Source organism: Drosophila arizonae, chromosome 2 (genome assembly GCF_054131065.1).
Source record: "Drosophila arizonae isolate 15081-1271.41 chromosome 2, UAZ_ARI_1.0, whole genome shotgun sequence".
Taxonomy (NCBI): domain Eukaryota; kingdom Metazoa; phylum Arthropoda; class Insecta; order Diptera; family Drosophilidae; genus Drosophila; species Drosophila arizonae.
Window position 1 is genome coordinate 34086728 of NC_142922.1, and position 23236 is coordinate 34109963.

Sequence of the window (23236 nt, forward strand, 5' to 3'; positions counted from 1 at the left end):
AAAATTATAAAAAAAAGGTTAAAAATATGCATGCTGTTAAATTTTTTTTTTTTTTCTTAGGTTTATGAGCTTGAGAGAAGATTTAAGCAACAGCGATATTTATCAGCCCCTGAGCGAGAACACTTAGCAAGTCTTATTCACTTGACCCCCACACAAGTAAGTAATACAATAATAATTATACAAAATATTTAATCCAAAATAGTTTACTATGGTACAATTTTAGATTCACTTATTGTGTCCATTGTTTTATAATAAACCTAGTTATTATTAACAAAACAACTGACTCTTGAGTGAACGCGGTACTACAGAAGTGATTATTAATTTTGCATCCAGTATCATAAACATTAATTCGTTCAAATGAACTGGCAGATTTACCAGAGTAAATTGAACTCAAGGGGGGCAAGAGAGCAAAACTTAACCGTAACACAGAGGGAAAAATTATTATTAATTACTGGAACAATTATTATTATTTATATTTAATTGTATAGGAAATCAGGGTATAGTGCCCGTAACGAAGGTGGGAACTCCTACGCTTGAGTGCTAGTTTAAACAAGTAAGACGGCTCCAGTCGAACTGCTCGACTGACAGATACCCTAAACCCTCTAAGCTGACATTCCTCATTCTGCACTTCTTTTATGCACACATGCATAGACACGCATCCACACGCGCGTATAATCACGTGCTCTGCTGACTGCGCAGTATGCAGCGACTGCGCTTGAGCTCCGCTGCAGTGTAGGCAATATTATAAGAATTTATTAGTTGAATAATTTCTCTTGTAGTAAGACTTTCTTTATGAAACTTTCAGAGCCTGAGGTAAAATGTGTGTACATTCGGAAGCACAAGTCTCTAGTACTCGAAATACGTTTTTTACAAATTGGAGACAAATGGGGCATGGTATCCATAATCTGTAAATTACAAAATCTTTGTATCTATTAACTTTATATACAACGCAAATTTTAAGTTTCCAGGCCTAAAAAAATTAAGTCGATTTTTCGATTATTCTCGATAAAGAAGTTATCGGATGAGTTATCGAAAAAATATGATAAACTTGTACTGCCTACACGAGTATGCATGCCAAATTTTAGCTCTCTAGCTCTTATATCTTCTGAGATCGGTTTGCTCATACGGACGGACGGACAGGGTTATATCGACTCAACTCGTCGTCCTGATCAAGAATATATATACTTTATGGGGTATGCCACGCCAACTTCTGCCTGTTACATACGTTTAACAAAATTATTATACCCTGATTTCCCCTTTTCAATGGGTTTAGGGTATAAAAAAAGAGAGCACGCATGAAACATATATCTGAAACTGTTGCTGGCGTGCCGCTCTAGAGCTTATTAGAGCTTATACATATAGCTTCAAGAATAGTTTTACAAAAAAAAGCTAGTCTTTGAACAATTTACTAATATATCTAGAATAAGGCTATTAGTCAGTTATGGCTTTGATGGTTCAACCGGATAAAGTGTATATAAGCAACGTTGAAATAAACAGGAACCTACCTCGACTAGTCTTTGTTTGTGTGGAAGTGGTCGGAATTGCAAATCATAAAAATCCAAAATTCTAAAAAAATAATAATAATATCAAAATTTCAAAAAATATCTCCTACAGTTTAAGAGCTAGAAGCTTCAAATTTAGTTGGATAGTTGAGTTCCTGGTAGCCTTTTCTATCGATGCCCTGAAAAGAATTTTACCGCCTCTTTAGGGGCGTGATATATCGAAAAATACCCTGTAATTTTCACATCTTTTGAGCGTAAGAATTCAAATTTTTCATTTAGGTTACCGATTGCTTGTTTTAAGATCTGGCCAAAAATAGGAGTCTACGGTATTTATAGTGCCTGAATCGCGGCATTTATATGCGTCAGCCATCTATTTATGTATTTGTACATATAAATAAGCTTAATATATATTCATAATACGGAAAGAAACAAAAATTTGCAATTTACAAAAAAGAGTTTTTCGCGGGAAAAACAACTCGCACCCAAGCCAAATAGCATGTTCATGTCAAAATATTTAAAATAAAGATCGCCGGCGCTTCTGCCTACAGCACCTCCGCGTCATTTCGAGCAACAGTAGTTCAAACGAAATCACATTACTGTTATGACGCCACATAGCAAAGAAAAGCCAGTGTAGCGGCTGAAAATTAAAAAACAATGCAAAGACAAATCAATCGCAACGAGATTGCATACACACACACATACAAATGAGCGCATGTATAGGGCTGGAGTGCTTGATGCTATGTGTGCAGCTATGTATTTGAGAGCTATATGTATTTGAGGGCTATTTATGAAGAAACAAATTTAAACTTATAAAATTATTCGACTAAGAAAAAGAAAAGTATTAAGTGCCATTCATTCAAGCTCGCACCTTCCCAATAAAATATCTAATTTATAACAAATAAGAAAACTCTAGTCGAGAGTGCTCGACTAGATACTACCCTGAACCCAGCAAATAAAAATCCCCATTTAGTATGGCTGAAATTTCAATTTCGATGTATTTAAAAATATAAATAAAATACAAAACTAATTTAATAAAATAACAAATATTTTGAAACAATTAAAAAAATTAACATCAGTTGCATCGTCGGGATTTGAACCCGCGACTTCTCGATCGAGCGTCACGCAGCTACTCACTACGCCACCTCACTTCTGAAATGTGCGCTGGCAAAACTGAAATAGATTCACTGCTGCAGCGCCATCTACTAAAACTACACCAAACTAACTGCTGATGTGATTATAAGAATCTGCTAGAATAACCAAACTATTAAAAACGCACATTAAGTATGGTTAAAATTTCAATTAAGGTGTATTTAAAAATATAAATGAAATAGAAAACTCATTTATGAAAATATAAAAATATTTTGAAACAATTAAATATAATTAACATTAGCTACACCGATCGGGATTCGAACCGCGACATCTCGTTCGAGCGTCATGCAGCTAACACACTACGCCACCTCACTTCTGCAAGCGGCGCTGGCAAAACTCAAATAGATTCACTGCTGTAGATGTAGTTTCCTTTTACAAATGTGAGGGTGAGGGGGTGAATATAGGGGTGAAGGGTAAATTTTAACAAAAACCGAAATAGTATAAATTGCATTTAAGCATACATTAAAAATTTGGAGACTAGCAATAAAGCTGTAGAAGATATAATTTTATAACTAGTTTTCGATAAGGGTTTTTATCGATAAAATCGGGATGAGTTATCGATATTTAATGATAAACTCGATATCCGCGCTTTAATTACGAACATTTTTTCAAAAAATTTGAAGTCTCTAGCTCTTATATCTTCGGAATTCGACGCGTTCAAACATACGGACAGACGGACAGACAGACAGACGGACAGGGCCAAATCAACTCAGCTCGTCGCCCTGATCAAGAATATATATACTTTGTGGGGTATGCCACGCCTCCTTCTTCCTGTTACATACATTTCAACAAAACCATTATACCCTGATTTCCCATTGAAAATGGGTTCAAGGTATAATAAATAACATCGAAGAGGTTTCGAATCTCCCCTACTCTAACATAACTCGCGTCACCCTTAGCACCCGTGCTACTGCTTTGCTTGACCAGCCAGTTGCTAAAATAGAATAGCTTAATAAGAGAGCGTCATCAGACAAAACTACAGTAACGGCCAGAAAGTCCAGAAATTAATCGAAATTCTAAGAATGTGAGAAAAGGCGTGTGAGTGTGTGCACATGTATAGGAAAGTCGCCCTGATCTGCTGCTAGCTTGAAGCCGGTATCCAATATATGGATATAAATATATATTAAACGTTGCATTGCCCTATCCAATATTTCTAGGTAAACAAGTAAGAAGACTAGTCTAGACTGCTCGACTAGGAGATACCCTGAACCCTCTAATCTGATATTCTAATCTGTCTGCACTTCTTTTCGACACACATACACACACACGCACGTATTAGAACGCGCTCTGCTAACTGTGCAGTAAGCAGCGAATGCGCTTTGGCTGCGCTGTAGTGTGGCCAGCATTATAGGAATTTATTTGTTGAATAATCTAATTTCTAGACGTACAATCTTAATGAAACATTCAGAGCATAATCATATGTTGTAAATGTATGTATATTCCAAAGCACACGTCTCTAGTACTTGAAATACGCCTTTGCAAAAGTGTGGGTGGATATAGAGGTGGAGGGTAAATACAACAAAAATCGAAATTATATAAAATACATATAAGTCTACATTTAAAATTTGCAAGCTCTAGCTCTAAAGGTGTAGGAGATATAATTAAATAACTGGCTTTCGATAAAGTTTTTAATCGATAATAAAATATCGGGAGTAGTTATCGATATAAAAAGAAAAACTTGATGTGCGCGTGATATACACGGACCTAGGAAAAACAATTGCAAGTCTCTAGCTCTTATATCTTCTGAGCATAGCTCGCAAAAAACTGTTAACACTTTTGCGTTGTCTGCAAAAAAGTGTCTTTCACTGACACAGTCAAAAAAACTCAGACAGAAACTGTTTTTGTCGCGTCTGGCTTAGCTCTCTCGCGCTCTGAGGGAGACAGTTGTTTCTGTTTTCGTTTCCTCAAGTCAAACACTGATCGTTTGCTTGAGTTAAATGAAGTAACGGTAAGTTGCGTTTGTATGGGTAATCACGCGCGATTGCTGCGTTCTTTTTGTATGTATGTATGCGTGTATTTACATGCACACGAAGGCAAAAACATTTTCTGCTGAGTTTGTTAGTCAAAGTGTTTCTTGCTGAGAGGCTTTGTGTGAGAGAAAATCGTGTTAGTTTTACGCGACACTCATGTGAGAGCGTCAAACGAATGAGTCATCGCATTGCGTCTGAGCGAAACAGATGCTAAAGAAAAAAGAGAGTGACGCTCAGAGAGAGACGTGTCTACACAATTTTTTTTGAGTATGATGCGAGAAAGAGAATAAACGAAAAAACGCTCAACTCTCATTTGCAAGCTCTGCTTCTGAGATGGACGCGTTCATACATACGGACGGACGGACGGACGAACGGACAGACAGACAGAAGGACAGGGCCAAATCGACTCAGCTCGTCGCCCTGATTATGAATATATATACTTTGTGGGGTCTGCCACGCCTCCTTCTGCCTGTTACATACTTTTAACAAAACCATTATACCCTGATTTCCCATTTTCAATGGGTTCAGGGTATAAAAATTGTTGAAAGCTATGTTGTTCAGGTTGGGATACACTCTGATCAGTCGCGAATACAGGGGGGGGGGGGGGGGGGTTCGGGGGTTCAGTTAGATTTACAAACACTTTTTACTGAAATCTAACAAACTACATTATTCCAATTTTTTTTTAAATCATAGAAAATAAAATTTTTTAACGTAAATTACCTTAAATCTCGGATTATATCCGTCTCTAATAATTTCCGCCCCAAATTAAGTTATTTGGAAACAAGCATTTGAGTGTTCGCTAGAAAATGCCGTGATTCTAGTGTTTCGCCATAAAGCAGGGAACGCAATGGCTCTGGTGGCGGGACCACTAATGGCAATGTCACTTTACCACTAAGGCAGCACAAAGGGGGCGTTTCACCAGCAAACTTCAATGCGCCACAAAGCTGGCAAACAGCGTCCATTGGACCAATGCAAACTAAACGATTTAAGCTGTAATCAATGGTGCAATCATATCGAAACGCTGCTCGATTCAAATCAATCCTTGAACCATTTCTTATTGCCGTTTCACGGGCTGCCTCTCTTTGAGAAGCACGAATTAAGGCCTTTCTTTGCTGGGTACTAACGCGGTAATACTGAATATGCCCTCGCACAAAACCACATAAAACAATCGAGAAATATAAATACAAATAATTTACACTAATTTATGTTTGAGACAAACAAATACCTTAGCTTTCGAGATATTTAGCTTCTGTACGCACGCGTATTATTTTTATACCCTGAACCCATTTTCAATGGGAAATCAGGGTATAATGGTTTTGTTGAAATGTATGTAACAGGCAGAAGGAGGCGTGGCAGACCCCACAAAGTATATATATTCTTGATCAGGGCGACGAGCTGAGTTGATTTGGCCCTGTCCGTCTGTCTGTCCGTCTGTCCGTATGTATGAACGCGTCGATTTCAGAAGGTATGAGAGCTAGAGACTTCAATTTTTTATTTTTTTTTATCAGAAATCAGGTATAAAATTATATATCTCCTACATTAAAGCTAGAGTCTCAAAATTTTTAATGTATACTTACATATATGCATTTTATACAATTTCGGTTTTGTTAAAATTTACCCACCCCCTCACCCACATATTTCTAAATGGCGTATTTCAAATACTAGATACTTGTGCTTTAGCAAATGCATGCATATCCATGTTATAATCATAATCTGAACGATTTCATGAAGAAAGTACATCCCCAAAAAAATTGTATTTTTAGCCATTTCTTAGAAAGAGCTTAAGGTAACGTAACTGCAAAATTTTGATGCTTACGCTCAATAAATGTGAAAAGAGGCGCAAAAATTATTTTTGGGGTCATCCGTAGGGGAGGCTATAAACTTTTTATGGGCGTCTTGGGTATACCAGATTTTAGGTCTCTAGTATAAGCTGTAGGAGATATGCAGTGCTTATCATAATATTAAACCACTTATAATCCACTTCAACGAATCGGCTGAAAATTTTTCCCAAAGGGAACATTTCCTTCAAAACTTCAAAATTGAGTACTTCACTATTTCAATTATGAATAGCAAAAAACTTTTTCACTTAAAATTAACGATTTAATAACAATTTCTTAAAAACAATTAAAAAACAAAGAAAAATAGTACCCATTTACTATATCAAAATTATAGCCCAATTTCATATTTTGGTAAAAGAATCAGAATTCGTTGCGGATTGATGGAAAATATTAATACTTAGTCCGGCCTCCATTTGCCTTAGTTAACTCAAAAATTCTCTTTCTCATTGAACCCACTAAATTTAATAAATGGTCCTTTTCGAAACTTTGTCATTCATTTAGAATTTGCGTTTTAAGATATCCAACTGTCTCCAATTGGCGATTTTTGGCATACACACGTCTAGCAAGATTACCCCTTTTCTATCGGGTTGAGATCTGGAGAACATGCTAGCCAGTCAAGGACATCAACATGCGGTTCCTCCAAACACTGCTTTGTACGTCTGCTCACATGGATTCGGGCGTTATCCTGTTGGCAAACCATTGGTTTTTCACGTAATTCCCGTAAATATGGAATGAGACACTTATATAGAGTCTGAATATACTCTTCATTGTTCATTCGGCTCGTTACAAACTTTAATTCCAAGGTACCAAATGAACAAAATTTACCCCAAATTATTACGGAGCCACCTCCAAAGTCTGTCCTTAAAAAACATAGGATCCTTTCTCAAATAATTCTAATAAGAATCAAACCCATGAGGACCATCCAGGTTAAACTTCTTACAATCAAAAAATATGACGTGTTAGGGTAAAAATTTATAAATATACTGTAAGCCAAAAGACGATGATTCAAACAGGCGTATGTCAGATCGATCGCAATATGTCTTTCGGCAAAATTAAGTCGAGCAACCTTGTGTCGACTTAGAAACATGGGTGCTTTGGTCAGTTTAGACCTCTTTATGATTTCTGAGCTCTTAAGAACTCGTCAAACAGTCATCGCTGACATAGATTCGCCTACATGTGATGCCAAAGCTGTACAATCGGTTGTGTGTATCTTGATCTTATTTTTCGCGGTTATCCAAAAAAAATTTTAATTACACTTTCAAAATTTTATATTTTGATATTTTTATACCCTGAACCCATTGAAAATGGGAAATCAGGGTAGAATGGTTTTGTTGAAATGTATGTAACACGCAGAAGGAGGCGTGGCAGACCCCACAAAGTATATATATTCTTGATCACGAGCTGAGTCGATTTGGCCCTGTCCGGCTGCCTGTCTGTCCGTCTGTCCGTATGTTTGAACGCGTCGATTTCCGAAGATATAAGAGCTAGAGACTTGAATTTTTTTTTTAAATGACCGTTTATACAGCGCGGACGTCGAGCTTGCTTTTAAAATTCGATAAATCATCCCGTTATGTTTTTATCGTTATGTTCAAATCAGATGCCACTAATTGTGAATGGATTTTCTTTTTTTTTTAATTTCTCAAATATTCAATATAATATGTAGATCATATGCTGAAAGTTTCATTATATTCCGTTCAGTTAAAAATTAATAAAAAAAATCAAATATTTGGCCAATTAACAAACGCACCTGCAGCAGCTACAACAGAAACATTCGTTGAATCACATCAGCTGTTAGTTTCGTTTAGTTTTGGTAGATGGCGCAGCAGCAGTGAATCTATTCGAGTTTTGCCAACGCCACTAGCAGGAGTGGGGTGGCCTAGTGTGTTAGCTGCATGACGCTCGATCGAAAAGTCGCGGTTCGAATCCCGATCGATGCAACTGATGTTAATTTTTTTTAATTGTTTCAAAATATTTGTATATTTTATTAATTGAGTTTGGTATTTGATTTATATTTTTAAATACATCGAAATTGAAATTTCAGCCATACTAAATGAGCATTTTTATTTGTTGGGTTCAGGGTAGTATCTAGTCGATAATGTGTGTGCTATAATTATGATAAGCACTGTAGTTTTACCCGATTCGCCAAACCCCCAATGGGCGAAAATATACCTGCCAAGGCTCTTGGGTGGTCAACGCGAATCTACATTCCAAATTTTAGCTTTCAGATCTTCAACTAATATGACTTCTGGCATTTTGGAAAATGTATTACATTATAAATTGAGGGTATATACGAGTATATGTATCGAGTTTCAAGTACACTGCAGCAATGAGGCCGAAAAAAATTGTGTTCATACGAACACGTTCCATTTTACGAACGTTAATTAAATTCCCACCGTAAGGTGCGTTTGACACGACACTTTCACTTGCATTTGGACTTTCTTTTATAGTTTCAACGTATTAGAATTTGATTATGAAAAACCGTTTAAGATAATAATCCGTTCCTTTTCAGATATCTAAATGAAATTAAAATATATATTCCAAAAGGTTATGAAGATTTTTTTTTTTTTTTTTTTGTAAAATAATTAAATTTCGTTTAGCAAATAATCATAATATAAGGAAATTTAATTGATAACACAATGTTTATGTTTTTGAAAAAAATATAATAGAATGGGGGATAGAAGAACCTTACACTTTAAATGTAATATAATTATCATTAGGTTAAGCAATTACTTTACTAACAATAGATATGGGGTGTGACGTGTTATAACAATAAAAATATTTGAATTGTGCATTGTCACCCTTGAGTTTTATTATCTGGAAATTTCATACAATGCCTACCCACCTAAACAGGAGTACTGATTACCTTAGAATAAAGCATCTCTGGAACACATTGAAATAAGTATGCGGACAACAGTGGCATGTTTTTGAAAGATAAAAACGCATTAATGAACAATGGGAAAAATTTATTTGAACTCACCCTAACTTTTGTATTGAAATATGCTCATTGTTTGAGCACGCTCTTTTCTATAAAAGGTTCTTCGTATTGTATTCAATGAAAAAATGCTCGATGTAGTAAAATAATCTAACTTATCAAGCGGAATACACATCCCCCTTATAAATACTTCTTTCCTACACATACATATTTATATGTTTATACAACTGAATATACCATTTATACATTATCTGTAATAAGTACAAACCACTAAAAGTTACAAATTTAATTCAATCTTAAAGATTGCTTATACTCAAGTAGTTTTATTTAAATATATTAAAGTGATCGTTTAAATAAACTGATCCAAGTAACCGCATTGAAGTTGGGCTATACACAATTTAAAACCATATCATTATAGTAAAGGAAGCTGCACTGACTGTTCAATTACTGCTCTAAAATGGTGTAATTGAATTCCATTTAGAGCTGCACCTGCATAAAATATTGGAGTACACACATATTTATGTATTTTTCCAACTTGCTGCGTCCATCTAAATTGTATTTATTTATTTTTATACTCATTCACGAAAGTGAATTATTATAATCATTCACGAAAGTGAATTATTATACTCATTCACGAAAGTTAATTAGTATATTGGTTTTCTGGAATGTCCGTCTTGATGTCCGTCCGTCTGTCCGTCCGTCCGTCCGTCTATCCGTATGAACGCAATCTATTTCGGCGCTATTGAAGCTAGAGACTTGAAATACTCGTGTAAATCTCCGATTTATAAAACGTTAAAATTTTTCGATCAGCCACTAGGGGCGTGGCAAATCGGTAAATTCATTTTCCGATATGCCAGAAATCATGTTAGTTGAAGAACTAGAAAGCTGAAATTTGGTATGTAGGTCCGCATCGGCCACCGTAGATCACGAGCTATGGCGGATATATCTCCGCCCATTGGGGGCGTGGCAAATCGGATAAAACTGTATCTCCAAGAGTTTTACAGCTAGAACGCTGAAATTTTGCACGTCAGCTAATGTTATGATTCTATAAAGTCTCGTGTGTACCATACGCAGTAAAAGTTTAGCATATTTTTCCGATAACTCGTCTGATAACCTTTTATTGAGAATAATCAAAAAATTGATTTTGTTTTGTTCAGCCTAATTTGAACACTTTTAGACCTGGAGACTTCAGATTTACTGTGTATATAAAGTTGATCGATACGAAGATTTTGTAATTTACGGATTCTTGATACCACGCCCCCTTCAACTCAAATTTATAAAAAAGGCACACACATTTTAACCATATGATCACGCTCTGAATGTTTCATAAAGATTGTATGTCTACAAAAGAAATTATTCAACAAATAAATTCACAGTCCAAGCGCAGTCGCTGCTAACTGCGCAGTCAGCAGAGCACGTGATAGTACGTGCGTGTGGATGCGTGCGTATGCATGTGTGCATAAAAGAAGTGCAGAATGAGTATAATATCAGCTTGGAGGGTTCAGCGTATCTCTCAGTCGAGCAGTCTCTACTAGAGTCTTCTAACTTGTTTATAGTATATATTGACAAAGCGTTAGTCAATTTATGTAATAACTAAAACTATAATTGTATAGCCTAAAAAAGGAAAAAGTTATTACAATAGTATCACCAATCCGATGGGGGTTCTTATTTACCAGTCCGGCCAGCTATGCCTCTTTTCACAGATGGTCAATGATATTTTGAAACTGTAAGAAACGGAGAGTGTTAAATGAAAATATAAAACAAGTAAGAACGTTGTAGTCGGGCGTTACCGACTGCCGAATACTCATTCACATCCCATGGGCAATGTCGTAACTAAGTATAGCTCTAATACTAGGTCTATAAGTGTTCAAGTTTGCCACGCCCCTACTGGGCATTTTTGGCCAATTCTTAGAACGAGCTAACGGTAACCTATCTACAAAATTTGGATGCTTACACTCCAAAAATGTGAAAATTACATTAATACCATAAATACCGTGCCCTTAAAAAGGCGTAATAATTTTTTTAGGGTAATCGATAAAAGAGGTTACTTGTAACTCTACTTCTTCTAGTAGTCGTAGACATATAATTTAATTAATCTTTGGAGAATCATAACATTAGCCCACGTGCAAAATTTCAGCATTCTAGCTATAAAATTCTTGGAGATCTACATTTAAAACTTCAGCTCTTCAACTAATATGAATTCTGGTATATGCATTTATCTACGCCAACTAGGCGCGTGGCAAATCGGACCTGAATATAGTGATTTATCGAATTCTGCTATATTTTAGGCCCTATTGATGCTAGACCTGAAATTTGGTATATATACGCGGGTTGACCACCCACGTCCAACGAGCTATGGTAGATATATGTATGTCCGCCCATAGGGGATGTGGCAAACCGCAAAAGTTTATATCTCCTACAGTTTAAGAGCTAGCTAAGCTTCAAATGGATAGTTGAGTTGCTGGTAGCCTCCTCTATCGATGCCCTGAAAAGAATTTTACCGCCTCTTTAGGGGCGTGGTATATCGAAAATGCCCTGTAATTGTCACATTTTTTGAGCGTAAGAATTCAAATTTTACATTTAGGTTACCGATTGCTTGTTCTAAGAACTGGCCAAAAATGAGGAGTCTACGGTCACTAAGGGCGTGGCAATCGGCATTTATAGTGCCCGAATTGCGACATTTATATGCGTCAGCCATCTATTTATGTATTTGAACATATAAATAAGCTTAATATACATATATTCATAATACGAAAAGAAACATTTTCATGAAATTTAAAAAATATTAAAGAAGCTAAAATAACAAAAATTTGCAATTTACAAAAAAGTGTTTTCAGCGGGATTTGAACTCGCACCCAACCCAAACAGCATGTTTGTCAAAATAGCTAAAATAAAGATCGTGGGCGTTTCAGCCTACAGCACCACCACGTCTTTTCGACCAAGAGTAGTTAAAACGAAATCACTTTATTGTTATGACGCCGCATAGCAAACAAAAACCCGTGTAGCGGCTGGAAATTAAAAAACAATGCAAAGACAAATCAATCGCAACGGGATTCTTAGAATATGCTAGAGCACGCATTTATGTGTTCATACATACACACATACAAATGAGCGCGTGTATAAGGCTGGAATGCTTGATGCTATGCGTGCAGGCTTACATATATAATTATATATACATATGTATGATTTGCGTATATGTATTTGAGGGCTATTTAAGAAGAAACAAATTTAAACTTATAAAATTATTCGACTAAGAAAATGAAAAGTATTAAGTGCCATTCAGGCTAAAATAGAATAGCTTAATAAGAGCGCGTCATCAGACAAAACTACAGTAACGGCTAGAAAGTCCAGAAATCAATCGAAATTCTAAGAATGTGAGAAAAGGCGCGCTTCTGTCTGTACGCATAGAATAGACGATGAGTGTGTGCACAAGCATAGGAAAATCGCGCTGATCTGCTGTTAGCTTGAAGCCGGTATCCAATGTATGGATATAAATATATAATAAAAATCAAAATTGTATAAATTATATATGTATGTAATTTGAATGCAATAGCTATCGATGATTTTCCAACTTTAATGGCATCATGTCGAGTTTTTTGCTGCGCACTAGACTTGAAAATTGCACTATATACTCTGGTTGACAGCGTTTGGGCTGTGAATGAGTCTTCTGCTATCGGTATCGCCCGATTGTAACGTTCTTACTTGTTTATGTATACTTATATGCAATTTATACAATTTCGGTTTTTTTTTTTTAAATTTACCCCCCACCCCTAAGTTCACCCCCTCACCCACACTTTTGTAAAAAGCGTATTTCAAATACTAGAGACTTGTGCTTTGGCAATTACATTCATAACCATGTTATAATCATTATCTTTCATGAAGATCGTACGTCCACAAAAAAAGTTATTAAACAATGAAGTTCTCATAGTAAGCGCTCACTGCCGCCCATGCGTGTTTATGCTTGTGTGTGTATGTGTATGTAAATGTTTGTATATGTGTGTGTGTGTATGTGTGTGTGTATGCTTGTGTGTGCGTGCGTGTGTGTGTATGTGTGTGTGTGTGTGTGTGTGTGTGCGTGTTTCTTGTGTAAGCTGAAAGACGCGAAAAATGATTGAAATAGCTATTACTCCAAGGGTTCAGGGGATCTCGTAGTCGAGCAGTCTCGACTAGAGCTTTCTTACTTGTTTTAGAACTAGTTTTCGATAAGATCGATAACAAAATAACGGGAAGAAGAAAATACCATTGTGGTGATTGATGGTATAACAAGAGTGGATAGGTTTTTAGTCTCTTAAATAATTTTTAGACTCTTAAATTATTATTAAAAAAATAGAGGTATTTATTATTTTGTATATAAATATAAAGATATAAAATATCATTTCTACAAATTCGAGATATGAACATCGTATAAAAAATCTTCAATTTCAAACATTGCTCTTTTTTGTACTTACAGGTAAAAATATGGTTTCAAAACCATCGGTATAAATGCAAACGACAAGCAAAAGAAAAAGCAATGGCAGAACAAAATCAACACAATCAAGTAAGACGAATGAGTTCTAATGAAACTATAATTTAGTGTATCTCGCAAAAGAATTGATTGTTTGACTAAACTCAATTATTGTTAAGAAATAAAACCTATCAAAATATTATATTAGATAAATATTATAAATTAAAAGACAATATAATAAAAAGAATAGGGAAATCACCACACAATGTGGAACCTCTGACCGAACATCCAGTTAGTGCATCAGTTCACACTTGGGCACTATGTGTGATTTCCCTAAGATAGCCTGAAAACAAAGATTAAATTATCGGGAGAGTTCAAGAGAGACATCATGATAAAATTTATAATAATAAAACGTAAAGTGCGCTATGCGAAGGATATTGCGATGTGCACAAGGGTAAAATCAACTTACGAAAGTTTCTGATAGTTCTTGAAGGAACAGAGAAATTATGTTGCATTAGCAAACAGAGCGAATCTATATTTCCAATAATCAACATGTATAAATGCAATCCCTAGAATAATTATCGAAGATCTATAAGAAAAAGCCTTCTATGGTATGATGGTAAACGGAGTTTAGGATCCAAATTAAGATAACGTAACGGGAAATAGAGAAACTCGATTCAATACGATCTTGATAAAATGTATGCTGTGGGGACCATATAATTGAACAATATAAAATAGGTCGTACCAAAAAAACATTTAAAAGTTAGTAAAGTGATCATTAATTCCTTTGACCAACGTTTAATAAAGCCCAGAGCACCTCTAGCTACTGATCCTATAACAAATATATAAAAATTTCTTTTGTAATGTACAATGAACACCAAGCTTCTAACGCCCCACGGCTGGTTGACTTGGCTCTGGCTGGTTCTTTTTGCTGCGTTGTGGTGAAGCTGCAAGAAGTGTCGCCCCCGTTCTACAAGAGTTAATATTCCTTTACGGGTCATTTATCTTTTCTAAAAGTAACAAGTAAGAAAGCTCTAGTCGAGACTACGACATCCCCTGAACCCTTCGAGCAACTAATATTTCAATAATTATTCACACATGCCCACACACACACACACAGGCAATCGCACGCACACATAAACACGCATTGTCTGCAGTGTGTGCTTACTATGGAAATTTAATTGTCATTATCAAATTATGATTATAACATGGATATGCATACATTTGCCAAACCACAAGTCTCTAGTATTTGAAATACGTGTTTTACAAATATGTGGGTGAGGGGGTGGATATAGGGGTGGGGGGTAAATTTTAACAAAAGCCGACATTGTATAAAATATGTACATCCAAAAATATATTTATTTGGAAACGCTAGCTTTAAAGATGTAGGAGATATATTTTATAACTGAATTACCATAAGGCTTTTAATCGATAACAAAATAAAGTGAGAACTTGATATGCGCGTGGTATACACTGACCTAGGAAAAACAAGTAAGAAAGCTCTAGTCGAGACTGCTCGACTACGATATCCCCTGAACCCTTGGAGCAATAGATATTTGAATAATTTTTCGCGTCTTTCAGCTTACACAAGAAACACGCACACACACACACGCACGTACGCACACACAGACATACATACACACACACGCATACACACACCCACATACACACACACATACACAAACACATACATACACATACACAAACACATACACACACATACACAAACACATATACACACAAGCACCCACGCATAAACACGCATGGGCTGCAGTGTGCGCTTAGTATGAGAACTCAATTGTTTAATAACTTTTTTATGGACGTACGATCTTCATGAAACTTTCAGATTATGATTATAACATAAATATGTATGTAATTGCCAAAGCACAAGTCTCTAGTATTTGAAATACGCTTTTTACAAAAGTGATGGTGAGGGGGTGCATTTAGAGGTGGGGGTAAATTTTAACAAAAACCGAAATTGTATAAATTGCATATAAGCATATAAGGAGACTCTAGCAATAAAGGTATAGAAGATATAATTTTATAACTGGTTTTCGATAAGGTTTTTTATCGATAAAAGATCGCGATGAGTTATCGATTTTTAATGATAAACTTGATATGCGCGCTGTAATTACGGACATTTAAAAAAAAATTTGAAGTCTCTAGCTCTTATATCTTCTGAGATCGACGCGTTCAGACATACGGGCAGACAGACAGACGGACAGGGCTAAATCAACTCAGCTCGTCGCCCTGATCAAGAATATATATACTTTGTGGGGTCTGCCACGCCTCCTTCTGCCTGTTACATACATTTCAACAAAACCATTATACCCTGATTTCCCATTGAAAATGGGTTCAGGGTATAAAAATGGAAGCCTCTCTCTCTTATATCTTCTGAAATCGACGCGTCCATACATACGGACGGACGGGCAGACAGACGGACAAACTCTACGCAGCTCTTTGTCCTGTACTTTGGCAAATACATATATATCCATGTTATGATCATAATCAAAAACCTATGTGAGGATCGTATGTCCACAAAAAAAGTTATAAAACAATTAGGTTCTCATATTAAGCGCAAACTGCAGCTCATGTATTTAGGCGTGGGTGCTTGTGTGTGTGTGAAATATTGAAATAGCTTTTGCTCGAAGGGTTCAGGGGATCTCGTAGTCGAGCAGTTTCGACTAGAGCTTTCTTATTTGTTAAATAAGATATTTCTCAAATGAGAATTAACGGTGTATTGTGCCCGTTTTGCAGCATTATCTACAGTTTTCACTAACATTTCGGCTTGAATAGCGACTATTTCCTCCACTTATTAAGATTTGTAAAGTCCCCACAAGAAAAAGTTAAATCGGGCGGTGGCTAGTCTAACTCGCCATTTTTCGACATCAAACGACGAGGAAATAATTTCTTTAAAAAATCGAGCTGTATGTGGTGAAGCGTCGTCTTGTCGAAACCAGAACTGCCTCATACACTTTCGACAAATAATTGGCACGAAAGTGTTTATCATATTGCGTTAACACTCCCGATTAACGGCAAAAGTTTGATTATCTTAATGTTCGAAGAAAAATGGACCAATGGAACAGTTGCTTTTTCGTCGTAAAGAGGTACCTCTTGTATTTAGTGAGGATTCTCAGTAGAGGCCTGCACGAGAGCATTTGAAACGCTAAACGAGACACTCGTGTTTTGGAAGTGCTTGCTGTCTCACTGTCTCGTTGTTATCAAAAACCAGTTATAAAATTATATCTTCTACACCTTTATTGCTAGAGTCTCCAAATTTTTAATTTCTGCTTATATGCAATTTATACAATTTCGGTTTTTGTTAGAATTGCCCCCACCCCTATATTCACCCATCACACTCACTTTTATAAAAGCGGTATTTCAAATACTAGAGACTTGTGATTTGGCAAATACATGCATATCCATGTTATAATCATAATCTGATGAGTTTCATTAAGAAACAATTAAGTTCTCATAGAAAGCGCACACTGCGCCCATGCGTGTTTATGCTTGTGTGTGTATGTGTGTGTAAATGTTTGTGTATGTGTGTGTGTGTGTTTTTAGACTCATTCACGAAAGTGAAATGAGTATATTGGTTTTGTGCAATGTCCGTCTTGCTGTCCGTCCGTCTGTCCGCCTGTCCGTATGAACGCAATCTATTTCGGCGCTATTGAAGCTAGAGACTTGAAATTTGGAACACATACTCGTGTATATCTCCGATTTATAAAATGTTAAAATTTTCCCGATCCGCCCACTAAGGGCGTGGCAAATCGGAAAATGCATTTTCCGATATACCAGAAATCATGTTTGTTGAAGAGCTAGAAAGCTGAAATTTGGTATGTAGCTCCGCGCCGATCACCCAAGATCACAAGCTATGGCGGATATATCTCCGCCCAATAGGGGCGTGGCAAATCGGATAAAACTGTATCTCCTAAAGTTATAAACCTAGAATGCTAAAATTTTGCATGTAAGCTGATGTTTTAATTCTATGAAGATAGGTGAAAAAATTATATATCTACGCCCACTAGGGGCGTGGCAAATCGGACCTGAAGATATAGTGATTTTTCGAATTCTGCTATATTTTAGGCACTATTGATGCTAGAGACCTGAAATTTTGTATATATACGCGGGTTGACCACCCACGTCCAACGAGCTATGGTAGATATATGTCCGCCTATAGGGGGCGTGGCAAACCGCAAGTTTATATCTCCTACAGTTTAAGAGCTAGAAGCTTCAAATTTGGATAGTTAAGTTACTGGTGGCCTCCTCTATCGATGCCCCAAAAATAATTTTTAAGCCTCTTTAGGGGCGTGGCATATCGAAAAATGCCCTGTAATTTTCACATTTTTTGAGCGTAAGAATTCAAATTTTGCATTTAGGTAACCGGTTGCTCGTTCTAAAAACTGGCTAAAATTGAGGAGTCTACGGCCACTAAGGGCGTGGCAATCGGCATTTACAGTGCCCAAATTGCGACATTTATATGCGTCAGCCATCTATTTATGTATATGTACACATACATAAGTAGGCTTAATAGGCATTGATAGCACGGAAGGAAACATTTTTATAAAATTAATAAAATATAAAATACTAGCTGGCCCGGCAAACGTTGCATTGCCCTCTATATTATTTCTAGGTAAAAAATTGTTGAAAGCTATGTTGTTCAGGCTGGGATACACTGATAAATTTATTAATCGGATTTTCATTCAAGCACCTTGTTGTAAACGACATTCTTCGTTTTTTGGTCGGGTGCAAGAAGAAATAATGCGGATCGTTTGCCAACACGTGAGCATGCCACGTACAATTGACCATGAGAAAAACACGCATTTTCTAGATTGAGGCCACAAATAGTCAAAGATTGGCCCTGTGACTTGTTGATCGTCATGGCGAAGGCAAGACGAAGCGGGAATTGAATTCGTTTAAATTCAAAGGGCATATCTGTTGAGCTCATCGGAATCCTAGGAATAAGAACTTCCTCATCTTTAAATTTTCCTTTGAGTATCAACGCGTGAATCACATTGCTCATCAGTTTTCTTATCACCAAACGCGTTCCATTGCACAGTTTTGGTTGGTTTAAATTTCTAAGCATGCAAATCATGGAGAATTGCTCTTTTCATAGCTGTGTTCATTTCTTGACGCCGGTCAAGTTGTTCTTCCATATTGCCCATGAAGTATATTTGCAAGAATTTTTGCTGTGCATCTTCAATAGGTTGCAATGATCCAATGCGATGGCAAATCTGGCCTTGAATCTTTAAATTCAAAGCCATAGTTATTATAGTTATATTTACAAACACTATTTACAGAAATCTAACAAACTACATTATTCAAAATTTTTTTTTGGCAGTCATAGAAAATAAAATTTTTAACGTAAATTACCTTAAATATCCGTCTCCAATATTTTCCGCCCCAAATTATGTCATTTGGAAACAGGCATTATATTTTTGAGTGTTCGCTAGAAAATGTCGTGATTCTAGTGTTTCGCCATAAAGCAGGGAACGCAATGGCTATGGTGACCGCTAATGGCAATGTCACTTTACCACTAAGGCAGCACAAACCGGGCGTTTCACCAGCAAACTTCAATGCGCCACAATGCTAGCAAACAACGTCCATTGGACCAATGCAAACTAAACGATTCAAGCTGTAATCAATGGTGCAATCATATCGAAACGCTGCTCGATTCAAATCAATCCTTGAACCATTTCTTATTGCCATTTCACGGGCTGCCTCTCTTTGAGAAGCACGAATTAAGGCCCTTCTTCCCTGGGTACTAACGCGGAGCCTTTCTCGGGCGATTTCTCGCTCTTCGTCAGATAATTGACTCGCGCTATTCCGTTGCCTAATTGCATTATGGGTCCGCCGGGAAAGATTAGATCTTCTAGGACGCGGCATTTTTATTAATAGTAATACTGCCCTCGCACAAAACCATATAAAACAATCGAGAAATATAAATATAAATAATTTACACAAATTTATGTTTGAGACAAACAAATACCTGAACTTTCGAGATATTTAGCTTTTGTAAAAGTCCAAAAATACAATTTTTAATAATTAACTTTTTTTTTTTAATTTCGAATTTTGAATTTTGAATTTTTTATTTATTTTTGATTGTTAGGTTTTAATCTTTTGATTTTTTTTTTTAATTTTTGCAGATTTTTGATTTGAAATATTTATAAAGTTTAAAAGTCCGAAAATATAAAAAGCCAAAAATACACTTTTTAATAATTACCTTTTTTTTTTTTTAATTTCGAATTTTTTATTTTTTATTTATTTTTTGAACAGTCAGGTTTTAATCTTTTGATTTTTTGCAGATTTTTGATTTGAAATATTTTTCCTTTTGATTTGAAAATTTTTTTTTTTTTTTTTTTTTTTTTTTTTTTTTTTTTTTTTTTTTTTTTTTGAATAGTCAGGTCTGCTCGAGGTCAGGAGACCGTAGACTGACTGACTACATTTGTTTATTTACTTCTACACTATTGTCAAAACTGTCACTGTTACCAAGCCTACTGGGTATAAAAAAAATTTGAACATTTGGGGAAAAAACCGCGTTTTTCAAGTATTCGGCAAATTTTTTCAGTATTTTTAAGACCCTATACTAAACTCGTTGCGGAGACAAATCCAACAAATCAAAAACCATGAAAATTGGTTCAGCCCAAATCAAGTTATAAGCAGTCTTCACTTTTACACAACTTTCTTTTATATATATAGATAAAAAAGCTAAAATAACAAAAATTTGCAATTTACAAAAAAGTGTTTTCAGCGGGATTTGAACTCGCACCCAACCCAAACAGCATGTTTGTCAAAATAGCTAAAATAAAGATCGTGGGCGTTTCAGCCTACAGCACCACCGCGTCTTTTCGACCAAGAGTAGTTAAAACGAAATCACTTTATTGTTATGACGCCGCATAGCAAAGAAAAGCCAGTGTAGCGTGTGGAAATTCAAAAACAATGCAAAGACAAATCAATCGCAACGGGATTCTTAGAATATGCTAGAGCACGCATTTATGTGTTCATACATACACACATACAAATGAGCGCGTGTATAAGGCTGGAATGCTTGATGCTATGCGTGCAGGCTTACATATATAATTATATATACATATGTATGATTTGCGTATATGTATTTGAGGGCTATTTAAGAAGAAACAAATTTAAACTTATAAAATTATTCGACTAAGAAAATGAAAAGTATTAAGTGCCATTCAGTCAAGCTCGCACCTTCCCAATAAAATATCTATTTTATAAAAAACGAAATATGTATGAAAAAATAACAAAAAATAACACAGTAAAGGTTCGAACATCCCCTACTCTAACATTACTTCCGTCGCTCTTAGCACCCGCGCCACTGCTTTGCTCGAGCAATCAGTTGCTAAAATAGAATAGCTTAATAAGAGAGCGTCATCAGACAAAACTACAGTAACGGCTAGAAAGTCCAGAAATCAATCGAAATTCTAAGAATGTGAGAAAAGGCGCGCTTCTGTCTGTACGTATATCAATAATTTTTCGCGTCATTCAGCTTACACAAGAAACACACACACACACACACACACACACACACGCACGCACGCACACACACACAGGCACACATACACACACATACATACACACACATACACACACACACACATACACAAACAATTACATACATATACACACACAAGCATAAACACGCATGGGCGGCAGTGAGCGCTTACTATGAGAACTTAATTGATTAGTAACTTATTTTGTGGACGTACGATCTTCATGAAACTCAGATTATGATTATAACATGGATATGCATGTAATTGCCAAAGCACAAGTCTCTAGTAATTGAAATACGCTTTTTACAAAAGTGAGGGTGAGGGGGTGAATTTTAGGGTGGGGGGTAAATTTTAACAAAAACCGAAATTGTATAAATTGCATGTAAGCATACATTAAAAATTTGGAGACTCTAGCAATAAAGGTGTAGAAGATATAATTTTATAACTGGCTTTCGATAAGGGTTTTTATCGATAAAAAAGATCGGGATGAGTTATCGATTTTTTAATGATAAACTTGATATGCGCGCTGTAATTACGGACATTTAAAAAAAATTTGAAGTCTCTAGCTCTTATATCTTCTGAAATCGACGCGTTCATACATACGGACGGACGGACGGACAGACAGACGGACAGGGCTAAATCGACTCAGCTCGTCGCCCTGATCAAGAATATATATACTTTGTGGGGTCTGCCACGCCTCCTTCTGCCTGTTACATACTTTTAACAAAACCATTATACCCTGATTTCCCATTTTCAATGGGTTCAGGGTATAACAAGTAAGAAAGCTCTAGTCGAGACTGCTCGACTACGAGATCCCCTGAACCCTTGGAGCAATAGATATTTCAATAATTTTTCGCGTCTTTCAGCTTACACAAGAAACACGCACACACACACACACAGGCACGTACGCACACACAGGTATACATACACACACACGCATACAGACACACATACACACACACACACGCATACAGACACAAACGCATACACACACACATACACATACACACACACAAACACATACACACAAGCACCCACGCATAAACACGCATGGGCTGCAGTGTGCGCTTACTATTAGAGCTTAATTGTTTAATAACTTTTTTTATGGACGTACGATCTTCATGAAACTTTCAGATTATGATTATAACATGAATATGCATGTAATTGCCAAAGCACAAGTCTCTAGTATTTGAAATACGCTTTTTACAAAAGTGAGGGTGAGGGGGTGAATTTAAGGGTGGGGGGTAAATTTTAACAAAAACCGAAATTGTATAAATTGCATGTAAGTATACATTAAAAATTTGGAGACTCTAGCAATAAAGGTGAAGAAGATATAAATTCACCCCCCCACCGTCACTTTTGTAAAAAGCGTATTTCAAATACTAGAGACTTGTGCTATGGCAATTACATGTATATTCATGTTATTATCATAATCTGAAAGTTTCATGAAGATCGTACGTATAAAAAAAGTTATTAAACAATTAAGTTCTCATAGTAAGCGCACACTGCAGCCCATGCGTGTTTATGCGTGTGTGCTTGTGTGTGTATGTGTTTGTGTATGTGTGTGTGTATGTGTGTCTGTATGAGTGTGTGTGTTTTTTTTTTATACCCTGAACCCATTGAAAATGGGAAATCAGGGTATAATGGTTTTGTTGAAATGTATGTAACAGGCAGAAGGAGGCGTGGCAGACCCCACAAAGTATATATATTCTTGATCAGGGCGACGAGCTGAGTCGATTTGGCCCTGTCCGTCTGTCTGTCTGTCCGTCCGTCCGTCCGTCCGTCTGTCCGTCTGTCCGTATGTTTGAACGCGTCGATTTCCGAAGATATAAGAGCTAGAGACTTGAATTTTTTTTTTTAAATGACCGTATATACAGCGCGGACGTCGAC

The 23236-nt window shown here is 36.3% G+C and overlaps 1 protein-coding gene and 1 long non-coding RNA gene across 7 annotated transcripts in view; one reads left to right on the top strand and one right to left on the bottom strand.

Annotated features, from left to right (window-relative positions):
• scro (scarecrow) overlaps window positions 1–23236 on the top strand; it is a 45484-nt gene that overhangs the window by 15168 nt on the left and 7080 nt on the right. For all 5 annotated transcript variants that reach the window (XM_089463156.1, XM_089463128.1, XM_089463133.1 and 2 more), the window contains exons 5-6: window positions 61–156; window positions 13842–13928. In XM_089463156.1, coding sequence (XP_089319282.1) covers window positions 61–156; window positions 13842–13928 — 183 coding nt within the window. The remainder of the gene's footprint in view (window positions 1–60; window positions 157–13841; window positions 13929–23236) is intronic.
• Window positions 18488–20615, bottom strand: LOC149270948 (uncharacterized). 2 transcript variants are annotated; one of them, XR_016271264.1, is made up of 3 exons: window positions 19825–20522; window positions 19209–19738; window positions 18488–19081 (listed from the first exon to the last, which is right to left on the bottom strand). It is a non-coding gene; the product is annotated as an uncharacterized LOC149270948 (long non-coding RNA). The 2 variants fall into 2 exon arrangements; XR_016271263.1 differs by having other exon boundaries at window positions 18488–19738; window positions 19825–20615.